The 18,658-nt window shown below is 45.1% G+C and overlaps 1 protein-coding gene across 3 annotated transcripts in view; it reads right to left on the bottom strand.

The window, feature by feature from the left end:
- The window catches only part of hdac11 (histone deacetylase 11), a gene marked incomplete at its 5' end in the record, with an annotated part of 34,682 nt that overhangs the window by 1,950 nt on the left and 14,074 nt on the right, over positions 1 to 18,658 (bottom strand). For 2 of the 3 annotated variants that reach the window (XM_080548686.1, XM_080548687.1), the window contains 4 exons: positions 1,236 to 1,414; positions 4,953 to 5,049; positions 15,354 to 15,416; positions 16,083 to 16,159. In XM_080548686.1, coding sequence (XP_080404812.1) covers positions 1,236 to 1,414; positions 4,953 to 5,049; positions 15,354 to 15,416; positions 16,083 to 16,159 — 416 coding nt within the window. The remainder of the gene's footprint in view (positions 1 to 1,235; positions 1,415 to 4,952; positions 5,050 to 15,353; positions 15,417 to 16,082; positions 16,160 to 18,658) is intronic. The other variant, XM_080548688.1, reaches the window with a different exon arrangement.

The following is an 18,658-nucleotide window of genomic DNA, read 5'->3' as shown; positions in this document are numbered from 1 at the left end:
CAACCCCCAAACATCAGCCCGTTCTCTCCGCTCCTCCACCTCTGCTGGCCGACTGGCCCCACCACCTCTACGCCAACACGGCAGTCACGCTGCCCGATCACGTCTCTTCACTACACTGGCTCCCCGCTGGTGGAACGAGCTTCCCACGGCTGTCAGAACTGCAGAGTCACTCCCCATCTTCCGTCGGAGACTGAAGACCTCCATCTCTTCAGGTTACACCATAACTGCTCCTCCTGAGACATCTACTACCCCCCTGTACTGTCCCTCCTGAGACATCTACTACCCCCTTGTACGTTTCCCCTGTGACATAATACAAAAACCTCTTCCTTCTTCTAGCACGACAACTGCCAATGGCCCCAGGCCTGAGCATAGATTACTTTTTCCTGCTATGACTGGTGGATAGATTATTCACTTACTTAGTAAAAATGTGTGTTTTAATTTAATTAATTTTAATGTATTCGTTGTAAATCGCATTGGAATAAAGCGTCTGTTATATGCCAAAAATGTAAATGTAAATGTAGGTGTTCCTGTGTAGATATAGCCAGTACCTGTGTAGATATATTTTCTTTTTAAAGCTCGCACTGGCACAGCACCAGAATATCTGAAAGTACCACATGTACAAAAGAAGAGATTTTCGGTGAGGCTGCATTCTCATTTTATGCACCCAGATTGTGGAATGCACTGCCAGTTTACATTAGGGATGCAACCTCAGCAAATATTTTCAACAAGTCAAGACTAAAAACCCATATTTTTAATATTGCCTTTAAATGACAAAATAATTAAATGATGATTATATAATCAACCCAACCACATCAGACAGGCCAACACCCTCCCAACATTTAAACAGGCCCTCAAAACCCACTTCTTCAAGCTCACCTTCACCAGTTAACCCTCTCCCCCTCCCCTTCCCATGTGTCCCCAGCACTACCTCAATTAGGCCCCTATACTTTCTTTTATTTAGTTTTTGTGTCTTTTTATTATTACTACTACGATCTTTTCAGTTTGTAAAGCGTCTTTGAGTGTCTATTGTGTATTATTATTATTATTATTATTATTATTATTATTATTATTATTATTAGTAGTAGTAGTAGTAGTAGTAGTAGTATTAGTATTAGTATTATTATAATGATGAAAGCACTTTGAGCTGCAACGTTTGCAGGAAAAGTGCTATACAAATAAAGGTTATTATTATTATTATTATTATTATTATTATTATTATTATTATGAGTCAGTACCTGAGGGGAGATGGCCAGTCCTCCCAGGGGGTCTCCATCCAGGATGTCCGTCCCGGCGTTGTAGACGATGATGTCGGGTCGGACCTCGTTCAGCGCTCCCTCGGAGTGGAGCTCCACCTTCTGCAGGTACTCCTGGTCCTCCGTGCCCCAGTCCAACTCCACCTTCCTCCTGATCGCCCCTTCAAACACACATCATCATCATCATCATCCTCCTCATCACCATCACCATCATCATCACCATCATCACCACCATCATCATCATCATCATCATCATCGTCGTCGTCATCATCATCATCATCACCATCATCACCACCATCACCATCATCATCATCATCATCATCACCATCATCATCATCATCATCGTCATCATCATCATCATCACCATCATCATCATCATCATCATCATCATCATCGTCGTCGTCATCATCATCATCATCATCATCATCATCATCGTCGTCATCACCATCACCATCATCATCATCATCTCCATCATCATCATCATCATCGTCATCATCTTCTTCTTCATCATCATCTTCATCACCATCACCATCATCTTCATCATAATCATCACCACCACCACCATCATCATCATCATCATCAACATCATCATCATCGTCGTCATCATCATCATCATCATCGTCATCATCTTCTTCATCATCATCATCACCATCATCTTCATCTTCATCATCATCATCACCACCATCAACATCATCATCATCATCATCTTCTTCTTCATCATCATCATCATCATCACCATCATCATCACAATAATCATGATGTCTTGTAGGCATAATGTAGGTACATGAACATTCATTCATTGATGATGATGATGATGATGATGATGATGATGATGGTGATGATGATAATGAATTAAACATCAGAGAGCAACCCTGACCATAAGCAGGTAGTGTTTTAACCACCACTAATGATAAATACCAGATTGTTAACTAGCGATATAATGGACGACTGCACCCATTTGGTTTGAGTTACAGACTTTCTACCATTGAACCAACCGCAGTGTTTCATGCACAAATTACATTCTGCACAGACGCTGATGTCAGATCAAAAGCACGCTGAAACATTTCCCATATGCTCCACTTCCTCCAACGGAATACATAATTGGCCGCCGGTCGCACAAAGTTTAGAGAAGTCGTTATTCTGTCTACAAGAGTAAAATTAACGGACGTTTCTAATTCGACTATTGTAATTTGGTGAACGACGGTAAAGAGTTCTGAAGCTTTCATGTCTCTCATCCATCGAGCAACAAGGCCTTGTTTAACTCTGTTAGCGGCGTACGCTAACTCGTCTTTCAAGACTGTAAACTGCAGAGGAGGGTTTCAGAGAACACAGCGGCCACAAATGAGGAGCGTTGCCTTTGAAGACACGTCAGTGTCTCCTGGAGAAACACATGAAGCAGAAAAGCCTCTATCTCATAACACCAGAATGCACTATTTATGTTCCTTACTTTGAGGGAGCTAGCATAGGACCATGCTTAATTGGAAGCCTCTACTCTTTAGTCATTTGTAGGGGCAACATACTATGTGTGTGTGTGAGTTTTATTCTGAACAGTATTAAAAACAAATGTCAAATCGCCAAACCAGAAACAGTACCCGACTTGAGATCCCCAAAACAAGAACAGCAAGATGCAAAACATCACCCGTCCCATTCTGTACAGGCCTCCTGAACGCCCAATAACACAGGATGAAGCCTGTTAGCCTTACCCACCACCGCCAGAGACTGTGTTGATAAATACTCAAGATTCACTAAGTTATTCTCACTGTTTTATCCAAAATTGTGTCTCATATTTTTATGTTGTACTTCATTGGTAGTAAATGGTAAATGGACTGCACTTATATAGCGCCTTTTTTGCTGCTCCAAAGCTGCTCCAAAGCGCTTTACAACGTCCTCTCACCCATTCACACACACATTCACACAGCAATGGCGGCAAGCTGCCATGCAAGGAGCCGGCCGGCCCGCTCACTGGGAGCAATTTTGGGGTTCAGTGTCCTGCCCAAGGACACTTCGACATGTGGCCAGCCGGGGCTCGAACCGCCGATCTGCCAACCTTGTGATCACTGACGTTGACATGACTGTAAATATTCTTGTATTTCAGTTTCACAAACTGCAAAAAGAATATTCAATACAGAAACTTGAAACGCAATAATGGATGGATGGATTTAACTGTAGCATCCATTAAACAGCAGTTGGTGGTAGTGTGTTTTGTAGGAGGACCCCCTTCACTGTTAGCACTGACGCTAAGTAACACTGTGTGGCCTCCGCCAGCCCCGCGTGAAGGTATTGACAGATGAAGTCAACGTGTGGAGTGATTATGGCCCTAAATGGACTCCTAGGTGACAGATTACATGCAGGGTGTGTGAACAGAGCACCAATGCCAAGTATGGATGGAGAGGCAGAGTTACAGCATAATTAAAATGGGGATCGCTGACACCTAGGGGTTGGAACTGGAGGGTACGGCCTCAGGAGGGTCATTTCACGGTGGTTTATGCATCACATCAGGACAAAAGAATAATGAATCACATCCACAATGGATTAATGTCCCTGAGAGGATCAATGGACCTGTCGCTAAGCCACGCCCCCAAAATAGGAATTGTCCAATCATAGCACAGCAAAAGTCACTACAGGCAGAAAACTCGGACAAACAACTCGCTGATATCTGATGGTGAAAAGCTTCTGGATGAAATATTCTTGTCATCTTTAAAAAAAAAAAAAAAAAACATGTCTATTACTTGGCTGTGGTAAATCAGAAATCAGAAAGTTGCCAACTCCGGCCATTGTAAGTCATTGAATGTCATTCAGTCACGGTCGGTCAGTCAGTCACTGTCAGTGAAGCGTTGTTTGTTTGTCCGAGGTTTCAGAGGGGACGGGGCTTAGCGGTAGGGGGCGGGGCTTAGCGATAGGGGGCGTGGCTTAGTGATAGGTTCATTGTGCTCTGAACACCTCCTCTCCCAGGCAGGTGTGAGACTCACTCCTCTGCAACAGGATGTCTGTGTGTCGCCCCCTGTAGGACGGTTTTATAACACCCATGTCCAAGTCCACTGCCTCTACACATCATGCGTTCGCTTTGAATATCAAACCAAATATGGCTTTGGCCCAGGCCTTGAAATGCTCTGCCCTGGGATCTTAGATCAGCTGGCACGGTTGAGCTTTTTAAAAAACAGCTAAAGACTGTCCTGTATGGACAGGCTTTTGGATAGCCCCTAGGGCCTGTCTCTCTGTGTCCTGCTGATGTTGTTGTACCCCTGTTGTCTGTTACTTGTTTTTATTTTCACTTGTTTTGCCTGTTTTAACCTGCTGTGGCTTTTCGCTCTTGTATCATGTTTTATTGTGTTTCTTCCTCGTTATGTAAAGCACTTTGTGACCCTTGGTCTGGGAAAGGTGCTGTATAAATACATTTTACTTACTTACTTACTTACAAATATGCAGTGAAATATTCCATAAACAGTCCATCAAATACCATATTTTAACACAAATAACATAATAAACAAACAAAATAACATGCCTTTTTCATTACACAATGATCATTACATAATGTCCACTGCTGTTCATTAAAGAGGCATGTTATTTGTGTACAGGTATTTGATGGACTGTTTATGGAACATGTTATTGTTTAATATTTTATTGTTTACGGAATCTTTCATAAAATATTATTTTCAGTCCTATTTGAGACTTAAAAGTGAAGTTAATAAAGAGACGTACTCTTGGCGTAGCCGTCCCCGGGGTAGATGTAGCGGTTGTAGACGTCCATGATGAACACCCGCCTGTCCTCCAGGAAGTCTCGCTCGTGGCCGTTTCCCTACGACACAGCAGGAGAGGAACGTCACACAACTACACATCAATTATGTCATATTTTATCATATTTTATAATATATTCATGTTACTATAGAAACATCAAGGCCAGGCAGATGTATTTGTAGAGCACATATTCACACACATGAATGTAGACTCATAGCGCTTTACATAAAACATCAGATAAAATAACAATTAAAAGTGCAACAAAAAAAGGTTCGTCATATAAAATTCAATAAATTAAAAGCCGAACAAAAGAAGTAAGATACAATAACAATTTAAAATGTTCAGGTTTAATCAATCAGTTAAAAGCCTAGCCTAACTCTTTCAAATAATAATAATTGTTTTAATGCAATCAACTTGTCAGTCAATTGTTAGAATTTGGTATTTTATGCTCTAGGCAAGGGGTCAGCCATAGACGGCAACCCTGGAGTAGTTAGGGGTTCAGTGCCTTGCTCAAGAACACCTCGACACATGGCCAGCGGGGGTTCAAACCGCCAAGCTGCTGACCTTGCGATCATCACACACCAGCTCTACCTCCGGAGCCACAGCCGCACTCAATTAAAAAGCCGAACAGAACATAAAAGTCATATCTTTAAAGATTGATACGGATAGGGACTGTAAACCTAAACGTTTGCGCGACTGAAAACCAAACTGCGCTTCAATTATGTAATCCATGTGCATCTAATCTGATTACCAGCCCAGGGTGTAATACATCCGAAGCGGCATCAACTTCAGACGGCGTGACAGCCCTATACATCACGTTCTGAGCCAGTGTCCACGCTTCCCCCGGAGAGGGATGTGTTTACCTTCCGCGGCGGGGAGGGGGGGGGGGGGGGGGGTGGCGGGCCGTGATGAGGGATAAACACGCCATGCTGTCCGTGGACGTCTGTGTGTCTCTGTGTCTCTCTCTCTCTATCTCTCCCTCTCTCTCTCCCTCCTCTGTGACGCCTATCAACGTCACAACGACTCAATCAGTCTTCCTTCCCTCGCCTCTGTCTGTCATCTGAGGTGTCAGGGTTCTGTCAGGGTTTGATTGGTGTCTATGCCACGACCGGTATTAATGTATCAGAATAAATAAATAACTATATTCATGAATCAGAAACAGCAGAATAAACGGGCCAGTTTAGTACTCAGGAGGACCCAGTGGAGGTGTATTATGGGAATATTAAGGTCAAAGGTGAGGTGAGAGGTTTAAAAACCACTATCTACCATCTGTGAAACAATAATGGTATATGGTAAAAATCTTGCTCTAATCTTAACTGGGGCAAGTTTTTTCGCATGAAATGCATGTGTTGGAAATCTGCAATGCAAACTATTTTTTCCACCGTTCACTGTTAACAGATAACGTCAAACTCAGGTTCACGTAAGCCCAATGAACATGATAACGAGTGGAGCGATCTAGACATGGCTTAGATGGACAGAGAGGAATTGATTATGGAACGGAAGGAGGGGGGGTCTTTGAAAATGGATTGGAGAGAGGGAGAGGGGGGAGAGGGTAGAGAGGGGGGAGAGGGGATAGGATCGAAGGTGTTGCCTGCTTGGATGTGACCCGTTTTAGAATATCCTCAGGGGAGGGGGGGTGGGGGGGAGAGCTGATAATGTCATCAACCTTCTTTTCAAAGTAGGTGACAAAGCCATCCGCAGAAATGGAGGAGGGAGGAGGGAGAGGAGGGGGTTGAGGGGTGAGGAAAGTGTGGAGAACACCCTTCTCCCTTGGGTCAAGGGCAGAAGGTTGAATTTCGGAACGGTAGTAAGCAGCTTTAGCAGCTGAAGCAGAGGAGGTGTAGTCGAGGAGAGGAGAGAGAGAGAGAGAGAGAGGGAGAGATAAGGTTTTAGGTCATCAGGGAGGCCAGTTTTTCTTCATTTCCTCTCAGCTGCCCGGAGGAATATTCTAGAAACCTGCAGGGATTCAGACAGCCCAGGAGCGCGTGGAGAGGATGGCGCTGGCCTCGAGGTCAGTGGACAGAGAGAGCCGAAGGATGAGGAGAGAGAGGATGGGAAGGGGGAGGTGGAGGTGGTTGCATCAGCGGATAGAAGGGAGAAGGATTCAACAGAGGGTAGAGAGGAGAAGAGACAGGGAGAGACAGACAGAGGGAGAGAGAGAGGGAGAGAGAGAGCGGCGAGGGAGAGGATATGCAGATCAGAGTTCAAAGTGACTTAACAACAAATAGCATCCCTTCTCCTGTCACTCCCCATCTTCTTAGACTGAAGACCTCCATCTCTTCAGCTGAACTGAACTGTCCCTCCTGAGACATCTACTACCCCCCTGTACTGTCCCTCCTGAGACATTTACTACCCCCCTGTACTGTCCATCCTGAGACATCTACTACCCCCCTGTACTGTTTCTCCTGAGACATCTACTACCCCCCTGTACTGTCCCTCCTGAGACATCTACTACCCCCCTGTACTGTCCCTCCTGAGACATCTACTACCCTCCTGTACTGTTTCTCCTGAGACATCTACTACCCCCCTGTACTGTCCCTCCTGAGACATCTACTACCCCTCTGTACTGTCCCTCCTGAGACATCTACTACCCCCCTGTACTGTCCCTCCTGAGACATCTACTACCTCCCTGTACTGTTTCCCCAGTGTCATAAAACAAATGATTCCTTCTTCTAGCACGATGACTGCTAATGGCTCCAGGCCTGAGCATAGATTACTTTCTCCTGCTACGACTGGTGGATAGAAAGGAGGGTCCTGAAATGTGATCGAGTGCAAAGATATATTTTTTTGAATTACTCACAGGGTCAAATGAGCCCACCCACGGCTTCGACATGCAGGTTCTCTCTGTGTTTACCTACCTACGGGGAAAGGTTTATGTGCTCCCCGCCTTATAATACAGTATTTTATGGTGTTTAACTTCAGGTGGGGAGCGATATCAGAGCTGTGGCATCCAATTACCGGTACACCGTAAATTAATCGTATAATCGTTTTCATTAAACATTTCATAATACATTTCGTTAAAACGACGTAACTAGCTAAATATACTGCTGAAGAGAGCTTGATCTCTCTTCATCAAGCAGCCACAGGACTAAAACATCTGAAGTGGATCTTCGTTAAGCCTAAGGAGACAGCATCCCTTGTAGATCTTTATTTACAAACCATACTGGGAAAACTCCCCTCACATTTATGTAATCTCACGTCACTCACCAACAGCTGTTATGATTTTCCTTCCACTAGTGACTAGACGGTTGCTCTACCAGGTAGCCAGGTCTCGCTTGGAATTTGGCAAAGCAGCTTTCTCTTATTTTGCACCCTGGTCATAGAATAACCTCCAGATAACACTACAGATTAATAATTTCGTCCCTCTAGGAGAGTTCAAAGCTGTGATTGGAAATTGTGTGACAGGAGTGTGTAATTGGGCGTCATTCTTTTCAGTTTGCTGCCCCCACTGACTGGAATGCGTTGCAGTTGACACTAAAACTCACCACTCTAATCGCGTTACCCACCTTTAAACACTCACTTTTAGATGTTGTCTCGGATCACTGCACCTGCTTTTACGATAACTTCCCCCTGGTCCCTGCTGTCTTTTACATACTGTGTTGTGATGTATAGATGTTTTTGATACTTGTCGTGTATTGCACATTGTTTTATATTGTATATATTGGGTTGTGTTTTATATCGTATATACTGTGTTGTGTTTTGTGTACAGACTTGCCTCTGTTCGGCCAGATCGTCATTGGAAATGAGAATTGGTTCTCAACTGACCTATCTGGTTAAATAAAGGTTAATAATAATTGCTACTCCTAAGATGGTTATCTGTTATCGCGTGTCTGTTATTTATTATGTTTTATTCGCCAATGTTGTAAAACTTGTACCTGTACTGAGGTGCTTTCTTGGCCAGGTCTCCCTCGAAAAAGAGATTTGAATCTCAGGCACCTCCTGGTTAAATAAAGGTCACATAAAGTGACAACTGGCTTCAATCACGACAATATTCTGTCCTGGCTGCCTTGGAGAGATAGACGGATTATAGCAAATCAGACTTGGACAACATTTAACTTTCTTAGACTTAGATAACATTCAAGGACCTTCTGACACAGTAGGCTACAGGATGTTGTGGAGAAAAATATACTGTATGTTATTTCACTGCTATAAAACACTTTCCTTTTAACAATAACCAACTCAAAGAGCCTCCACCTAGATATACTCTAACGAGAACAGTTCCCTGGACTGGGCTAGGATTGGTGTTCCATTGATACAGTACATGTCATAACTTAGACGACCAGCTCGTAAGAAAGAACATTTTTATATCTTTGCACTCGATCAAATTTCAGGACCCTCTTTTCATGACTTCTCCTAGACATGTGCGTTCTACCACCCAGTATCCTTACATTTCCAAAATCACCTCAGGATAAGCTAGTACAAAGCTATTTTTTTGTTTTTCTGTGTAGGAAGCAGGCTAATTTACAAGCGGCCAACTAGTGGTCGTTGCGTGTAAACAGCAGCTTGAGCATTGTAAAGAGGTTTACAATGACCCCCGTTTGACCCCCGAGGCGGCTCTTTTAGTAGGTAAAGCTGTTCTAGTGTTAGCGGCTTGTCACCAGTTTTTTTCCTTGTCATCATTTGTTCATCTCGTTGAATAAGAAAGACGACTCATCAGTCCTTCACCTAAACCCACAGGAGCAGAGTCCAGGCCCGGCAGAACACAGTGTCATCCTCCCAGGCCTTAATTGGGGATCTTAGCACCCTCCTTCCACCTCTCGACAGAGCTCTCTACATTTTCCCTCCAATTTTTATGCCTTCATGCAGATTTGCTCTTTAGTTCTCAGTAACAGCCTTCATGAATTATTTACTTTGCATCCTTATTGATCTGATCTCCCGTTTGCCAGTCAATAGCTAACGGAATATCATTATAATCAAGATGAATATATATTGTAGCGGCATCGTTGTGTTTTTTGGACGAGAGCCACGGGCGTTGGAAACCTTGAGCCTCTGTCAATGTTAACAAACTTTTCAGGAATAATTGGCGGAGCGTATGAGTCATTATCTAAAAAAAGGAGCTAAATATGCTAATGAGAGACTCATAAAGGGTCGCGTCCAAATCAAAACGCTGGGCTGAATAATCCTCTGACTCTGACTCTGCCATCTTAATATGCACAGTAACAAGAAGAACTTGCTTAACCATTTGTATGACATAACTCTTTTAAATGAGTTAACTACTGATCTATTCTCTTAGTAATGGCTTATTAAAACAATTAAATAAGGAACATTGATTAACAGCTATTAATGCAGCATCCATGTAAGAGACAGAAGACTTAACACTAGAACAGCCATGAGGGGTCATTTGAACACACTGCTACACACTACTACACACTACTACACACTGCTACACACTGCTACACACCACTACACACCGCTACACACTACTACACACTACTACACACTACTACACACTGCTACACACTGCTACACACTACTACACACTGCTACACACTACTACACACTACTACACACTACTACACACTGCTACACACTGCTACACACTACTACACACTGCTACACACTACTACACACTGCTACACACTGCTACACACTACTACACACTGCTACACACTACTACACACACTGCTACACACTACTACACACTGCTACACACTACTACACACTGCTACACACTACTACACACTGCTACACACTGCTACACACTACTACACACTGCTACACACTGCTACACACTGCTACACACTACTACACACTACTACACACTGCTACACACTGCTACACACTGCTACACACTGCTACACACTGCTACACACTGCTACACACTACTACACACTACTACACACTGCTACACACTGCTACACACTACTACACACTGCTACACACTACTACACACTACTACACACTGCTACACACTGCTACACACTACTACACACTGCTACACACTACTACACACTGCTACACACTGCTACACACTACTACACACTGCTACACACTGCTACACACTACTACACACTGCTACACACTACTACACACTACTACACACTACTACACACTGCTACACACTGCTACACACTGCTACACACTGCTACACACTACTACACACTACTACACACTGCTACACACTACTACACACTGCTACACACTACTACACACTGCTACACACTGCTACACACTACTACACACTACTACACCACCAACACTGCTACACACTACTACACACTGCTACACACTACTACACACCACTACACACTGCTACACACTACTACACACCACTACACACTACTACACACTGCTACACACTACTACACACTACTACACACTGCTACACACTGCTACACACTACTACACACTGCTACACACTGCTACACACTACTACACACTGCTACACACTGCTACACACTACTACACACTGCTACACACTGCTACACACTACTACACACTGCTACACACTGCTACACACTACTACACACTACTACTACACACTACTACACACTACTACACACTGCTACACACTACTACACACCACTACACACTGCTACACACTACTACACACCACTACACACTACTACACACTGCTACACACTACTACACACTACTACACACTGCTACACACTGCTACACACTACTACACACCACTACACACTGCTACACACTGCTACACACTACTACACACTACTACACACTGCTACACACTACTACACACTGCTACACACTACTACACACTGCTACACACTGCTACACACTACTACACACTACTACACCACCAACACTGCTACACACTGCTACACACTACTACACACTACTACACACTGCTACACTTCTACACTGCTACACACTACTACACACTACTACACACTGCTACACACTGCTACACACTGCTACACACTGATACACACTGCTACACACTGCTACACACTACTACACACTGCTACACACTACTACACACCACTACACACTACTACACACCGCTACACACTACTACACACTACTACACACTGCTACACACTGCTACACACTACTACACACCACTACACACTGCTACACACTGCTACACACTGCTACACACTACTACACACTACTACACCCTACTACACACTGCTACACACTACTACACACTACTACACACTGCTACACACTGCTACACACTACTACACACTGCTACACACTGCTACACACTACTACACACTGCTACACACTACTACACCCTACTACACCCTGCTACACACTACTACACACTGCTACACACTACTACACCCTACTACACACTGCTACACACTACTACACACTACTACACCCTACTACACACTGCTACACACTACTACACACTACTACACACTGCTACACACTGCTACACACTGCTACACACTACTACACACTGCTACACACTGCTACACACTGCTACACACTACTACACACTGCTACACACTGCTACACACTACTACACACTGCTACACACTACTACACACTGCTACACACTGCTACACACTACTACACACTGCTACACACTACTACACACTGCTACACACTCCTACACACTGCTACACACTACTACACACTGCAACACACTACTACACACTACTACACACTGCTACAAACTGCTACACACTACTACACACTGCTACACACTGCTACACACTACTACACTGCTACACACAGCTACACACTGCTACACACTACTACACACTACTACACACTGCTACACACTACTACACACTGCTACACACTACTACACACTGCTACTGCTATACACTACATACAGCTACGCACTGCTACACACTGCATCACATCAGCTCTCTCCTCTGATCCTGACATGCCTGTCACTCAGAGCCTCTCTCTCTCTCTCCCCCTCTCTCTCTCCCCTCTCTCTCTGTCTCCCCCCCTCTCTCTCTCTCCCCCTACCTCCCTCTCTCTCTCTCTCCCCTCTCTCAACCCCCCCCTCTCTCTCTCTGTCTCCCCCCCCTCTCTCTCTCTCTCACCCCCCCCTCTCTCTCTCTGTCTCACCCCCCATCTCTCTCGCTCTCCCCCCTCTCTCTACCCCTCCCTCTCTCTCTCTCCCCCCTCTCTCTCCCCCTCTCTCTCTCTCTCTCTCTCCCTCCCTCTCCCCCTCTCTGAGGCAAAGCCAACTCTCAGCCCCTAACAGAAGTACTGTAGGCTAGCTCCTGTGCCCTTCACGGCCCGGACACCCAGGACCAGACAGAGCAGATTAGTTCTGGTGAGAGTGTGAGTGTGAGCGTGTTGATGAGAGACGTCCTACGTCAGGAAGATTGAACAGCCTCGTCTCCTTTACACATTACAATCAGCATCAATCAAAACCTTTCCTTGTAAATGGACTGACTTATATAGCGCCTTACTCCAAAGCTCTTTACAACGGCCTCTCATTCACACACCCATTCACACACACATTCACACACCGATGGCGGCAAGCTACCATGCAAGGAGCCGGCCGGCCCGCTCATTGGGAGCAATTTGGGGGTTCAGTGTCTTGCCCCAAGGACGTCTCGACACGTGGCCAGCCGGGGTTCGAACCGCCGATCTGCCGACCTTGCGATCATTAGACGCCGACTCTACCTCCTGAGACACAGCCGCCCCTTCTAACTACTGAATGAAGCAGAGGCTCTCTCTCTCTACTGCACGTAGTGGCTGACATGTCCTCATGTCCTCTACATGTAGATATTCACCACTTGATGGCAACATTTCTGCAGATGACCCATCCTGTCAGTGAGATCTGCATCATACTGTACTGCACATACCGTCACCAGTGGTAGAAAAACAATGAGGAGGCGTTTTCAGCGTGTGAACCAACAGGAATCGTGGAAATATTATAATATGATTATATCCCACTGCTGTGAGAACTGCAGAGTCACTACCCATCTTCCTTCGGAGACTGAAGACCTCCATCTCTACAGGTTACACCTTAACTGCTCCTCCTGAGACTTCAACTGCCCCCCAGCACTGCGTCTCCTGAGACACCCGCTTTTCCCCTTTACTGTGTCCCCCAAGACTTCTACTGCCCCCTTGTACTGTCTCTCTGTTCTCCAGTGTCTATATATATATATATATATATATATATATATATATATAAAATAATAAAAAATCACTGAGACTGCCAATGGCCCCTGGCCTGAGCTAGATTACTCTTCCTGATACGACTGGTGGATTGATGATTCACTTGCTTAGTCAAATGTATTGATTGTAAGTCGCTTTGGAATAAGGCGTCTGCTAAATGCCAAAAATGTAATGTAAATGTGTGAACCAACAGGAATCATGGAAGTATTCGTCCCACACCCCTCCGATTCCCCATCCCAAGCCAGGATCCTCTGACTAAGTCGTTACAACAGCTTGTCAGCGAAGCCACTCTTACCTAGAATTTAGTATTTTCCATTTAGCAGACGCTTTTAATCCAAAGCGATTTACAATTACGAATTACAGGGACCTTCCCAATTTAGGGCTGAGTGCTTTACTCAAGGGCACCACTAGTGGTGGTGTTCCGGCGGATTTGATCTCACAACCTTTCCGATCACCAGTTCAACTCACTATCCACTAGACCACCACTACCCCCTAGACCACCACTATCCACTAGACCACCACTACCCTCTTAACTGAGCAGAGAGCGCACAGCCGAAGTTTAGCTTGTGAAAGAGGAGGTGGATCAGGGAAAGGCCCGACCGAGAAGAGACACACATCCATCACAAACATCACAAACATCACAAACGTCACAAACATCTCATACGTCGACACACACGTTCATGCCGTACCACACCACACCACGCCAACATATTCATTTTGTTCGTTAGTTTGACTGTAACGTTGCATCATAAAGACATCTTTAATTCATGGGAAGGTTCCGGAGTTTTGGTTGCAGACAGATTGACAGGAAACAACAGGTGCGTTGGAACCAACACCCACTCCTGCCAGGACGACGGTTCATTAGATACATATGCTAGCCAATCACAACGCTTGTTTTGAGTGGGAAAGGAGTCTTCATTGATTGCTGGCTGTACTAAAAAGAGAGGAGATGTTCTCCCATCATCAGAGTGAGTTCCTCTGCAGCGGTTCTGCTTATTGGCCGTCAGAGAGGAGGAGAGGAGAGAGGAGGAGAGGAGGAGGAGAGGGGAGGAGGGGAGGAGAGGAGGAGAGGAGGAGAGGAGGATAGGAGAGGAGGAGGAGAGGAGAGAGGAGGATAGGAGAGGAGGAGAGGAGAGGAGGAGAGGAGGAGGAGGGGAGGAGAGGAGAGAGGAGGGGAGGAGAGAGGAGGAGAGGAGGAGAGGAGGATAGGAGGAGAGGAGGATAGGAGGATAGGAGAGGAGGAGAGGAGGAGGAGAGGAGAGAGGAGGAGAGGAGAGAGGAGGGGAGGAGAGAGCTCACCTGATGAGCGTCCAGGTCGATGATGGTGGCCCTGGAGACGCCCTCCACTCTCTCAAACAGGAACTGGAACGGAAGAAAGACCACAACACACGTATTACTCCCTCCATCACTCCCTCCATCACTCCCTCTATCACTCCCTCTATCACTCCCTCTATCACTCCCTCTATCACTCTATCACTGCCTCTATCACTCCCTCTACTCTCCCTCTATCACCCTCTCTATCACTCCCTCTACTCTCCCTCTATCACCCTCTCTATCACTCCCTCTACTCTCCCTCTATCACTCCCTCTATCACTCTATCACTCCCTCTACCACTCCCTCTATCACTCCCTCTATCACTTCTCTACTCTCCCTCTATCACTCCCTCTATCACTCTATCACTCCCTCTACTCTCCCTCTATCACCCTCTCTATCACTCCCTCTACTCTCCCTCTATCACTCCCTCTATCACTCCCTCTACTCTCCCTCTACCCCGACTCGACGGCACAGTTCAGTTTGATGAAAAACAACAACGTACTGTAAAACATATCTACTGTATGGGTGCATGAACAGTGTCTGTCTGTTTAACCTGATCATTACTCACATGATACAGTACATGTCAATAACGTGACACGTGTAGCTTATAGCCTACTAGAGTATGTATGCTAATACAGGTTTTAATAATAACTGCACCTCACACAATAGAACAACCCCCCCCCCCCACACACACACACACCTCCCTCCCTGTACCTTGATGGCTAAGGTGATGTCTGCGTAGGCACAGAAGCCCCCTCCCTTGTCACTGGAGCAGTGGTGAAACCCCCCACCTGGGACGGAAAAGCAAAGGCTCATCTCAAGCAGGCCGTTGTGCCACAGAGAAGATAATATTATTCAAAACACCCTAATTGGCTTTTTAAAAAAGGTTGTTATTGAGGTTGTTATTGAGTGGATTGTGCTTGTTACAAAAACTGCCAGTTCCCCTTCGGTGTACAGAGACACCAGAATGAGGCTCGTGTGATTGAGCCACTGAAATGCCTGAGAAGTAGTGAGAGGCTTGTTCTTGTCCTCCTGTGCCCTATGTCCTCCTATGTCCTCCTATGTCCTCCTGTGCCCTATGTCCTCCTATGTCCTCCTATGTCCTCCTGTGTCCTATGTCCTCCTATGTCCTCCTGTGCCCTATGTCCTCCTATGTCCTCCTATGTCCTCCTAGTTCCTCCTATGTCCTCTTATGTCCCCTTATGTCCTCCTATGTCCTCTTATGTCCTCTTATGTCCTCCTATGTCCTCCTGTGTCCTCCTGTGTCCTCCTATGTCCTCCTATGTCCTCTTATGTCCTCTTATGTCCTCCTATGTCCTCCTGTGTCCTCTTATGTCCTCTTATGTCCTCTTATGTCCTCTTATGTCCTCTTATGTCCTCTTATGTCCTCCTAGTTCCTCCCATGTCCTCTTATGTCCTCTTATGTCCTCTTATGTCCTCCTAGTTCCTCCCATGTCCTCTCATGTCCTCCTGTGTCCTCTTATGTCCTCCTATGTCCTCCTATGTCCTCTTATGTCCTCTTATGTCCTCCTATGTCCTCCTCTGCTTGTGTTCATTAAACAGTTGTGTAGCCCCGCATTTCTAATGGGGACGGTATTATATAAGTATAGTTCAGCAGTCCAGTCCAGCCCAGATGTCTCTGGGGTCATGTACGAAATCTCTGGGGACCTCAGATGCATTTGAGAGGCCTTGTATTAAGAAAAGATGTTTATCGACACGGAAACAACAGAGCTTCTCTTCCTGATTCATCAACATAATGTGTAAAGTGGCTGAGCAAGCAGGATGGACTAGTTGGCAAAACCTCTGATGCTGCTGTTTCCCGTCTCACTTGGCACAACTCAGGACGAAAAAGATGAGTCTGTCATATCAAGAGCTGCAGCTCATAAAAGTCAAGAAATATCACTGGACATCGACGGCCTCAGAGAACAGCAGCAGCACAACTGTGATTGAGTTGAAGTCGGAAGTTTACACACACAACTTAGCCAGATACATTTAAACTCAGTTTTCCCCACAATTCCTGACATTTAATGCTAGTAAACATTTCCTGTCTTAGGTCAGTTAGGATCACTACTTTGTTTTAAGAATGTGAAATGTCAGAATAATATTAGAGAGAATTATTTATTTCAGCTTTTATGTCTTTCATTACATTCCCAGTGGGTCAGAAGTTGACATACACTTAGTTCACACTTGCATTGCCTTGCAAGCCTTCCTCTTTTTCAAACAAGCATAATGACGGCGATTACGGACAAACAGTTAAATTTTTGTTTCATCAGACCAGAGGACTTTTCTCCAAAAAGTAAGATCTTTTGGGGGCGGCTATGGCGCAGGAGGTAGAGTTGCCGTCTAATGATCGCAAGGTTGGCAGATCGGCGGTTCGAGCCCCAGCTGGCCACATGTCAAAGTGTCCTTGGGCAAGACACTGAACCCCAAATTGCTCCCAGTGAGCGGGCTGGTGCCTTGCATGGTAGCTTGCCGCCATTGGTGTGTGAATGTGTGTGTGAATGTGTGAATGAGAGGCCGTTGTAAAGCGCTTTGGAATAAGGCGCTATATAAGTGCAGTCCATTTACCATTTTGTGCAGTTGCAAACCGTAGTCTGGCTTTTTTATGGCGGTTTTGGAGCAGTTGCTTCTTCCTTGCTGAGCGACCTTCCAGGTTATGGCCATATAGAACTTGTTTTACTGTGGATATAGACACGTTTGTACCTGTTTCTTCCTGCATGTTCACAAGGTCCTTTGCTGTTGTTCTCTTTCACACTACCTTTTACACCAGTACCTTCATCTCTAGGAGACAGAACACATCTGCTTCCTGTCTGGTCACATGGTGTTTACACTTACATACTATTGGAATGGAATGGAATGGACTTTATTTGTCATTGCTACAGTACAGGTACCAAACAACGACATTTAGGAGGGGTAGCTCCCCTGGTGTTAAGAAAGGGATTTTTTTTTTTTTTTTTAGAAAAAGCATAAAAGCATAAAATCACAAGAAGGTAAGGAGCTGGTTTACATCAATAAAGGCTATGTACACAATCCACTGTACTATACTGCACAGATAGTCAACTAGGGTTGTCATATTGCACAAAAGTATTTTATATATATATATATATATAATTATTTTTTATTTTTTATTTTTTTAAAGTGTCACAGTTTGCAGGCTTGAAAATGTACATGTTTGTGCCTCAGCACTAGCTGCCATACAATCCGTCCGGACTGTCCTGGGCCCAGAACTTAGGCCTTTTCTGTGTTCAGGGCCTTGACGGCCCTGTGGTAGAAGCAGTCCTTCAGTCTGT

This window comes from Nansenia antarctica, assembly GCF_963989245.1.
Source record: "Nansenia antarctica genome assembly, chromosome: 18".
Taxonomy (NCBI): Eukaryota; Metazoa; Chordata; class Actinopteri; order Argentiniformes; family Microstomatidae; genus Nansenia; species Nansenia antarctica.
This window is presented reverse-complemented; position numbering and strand designations above follow the sequence as displayed.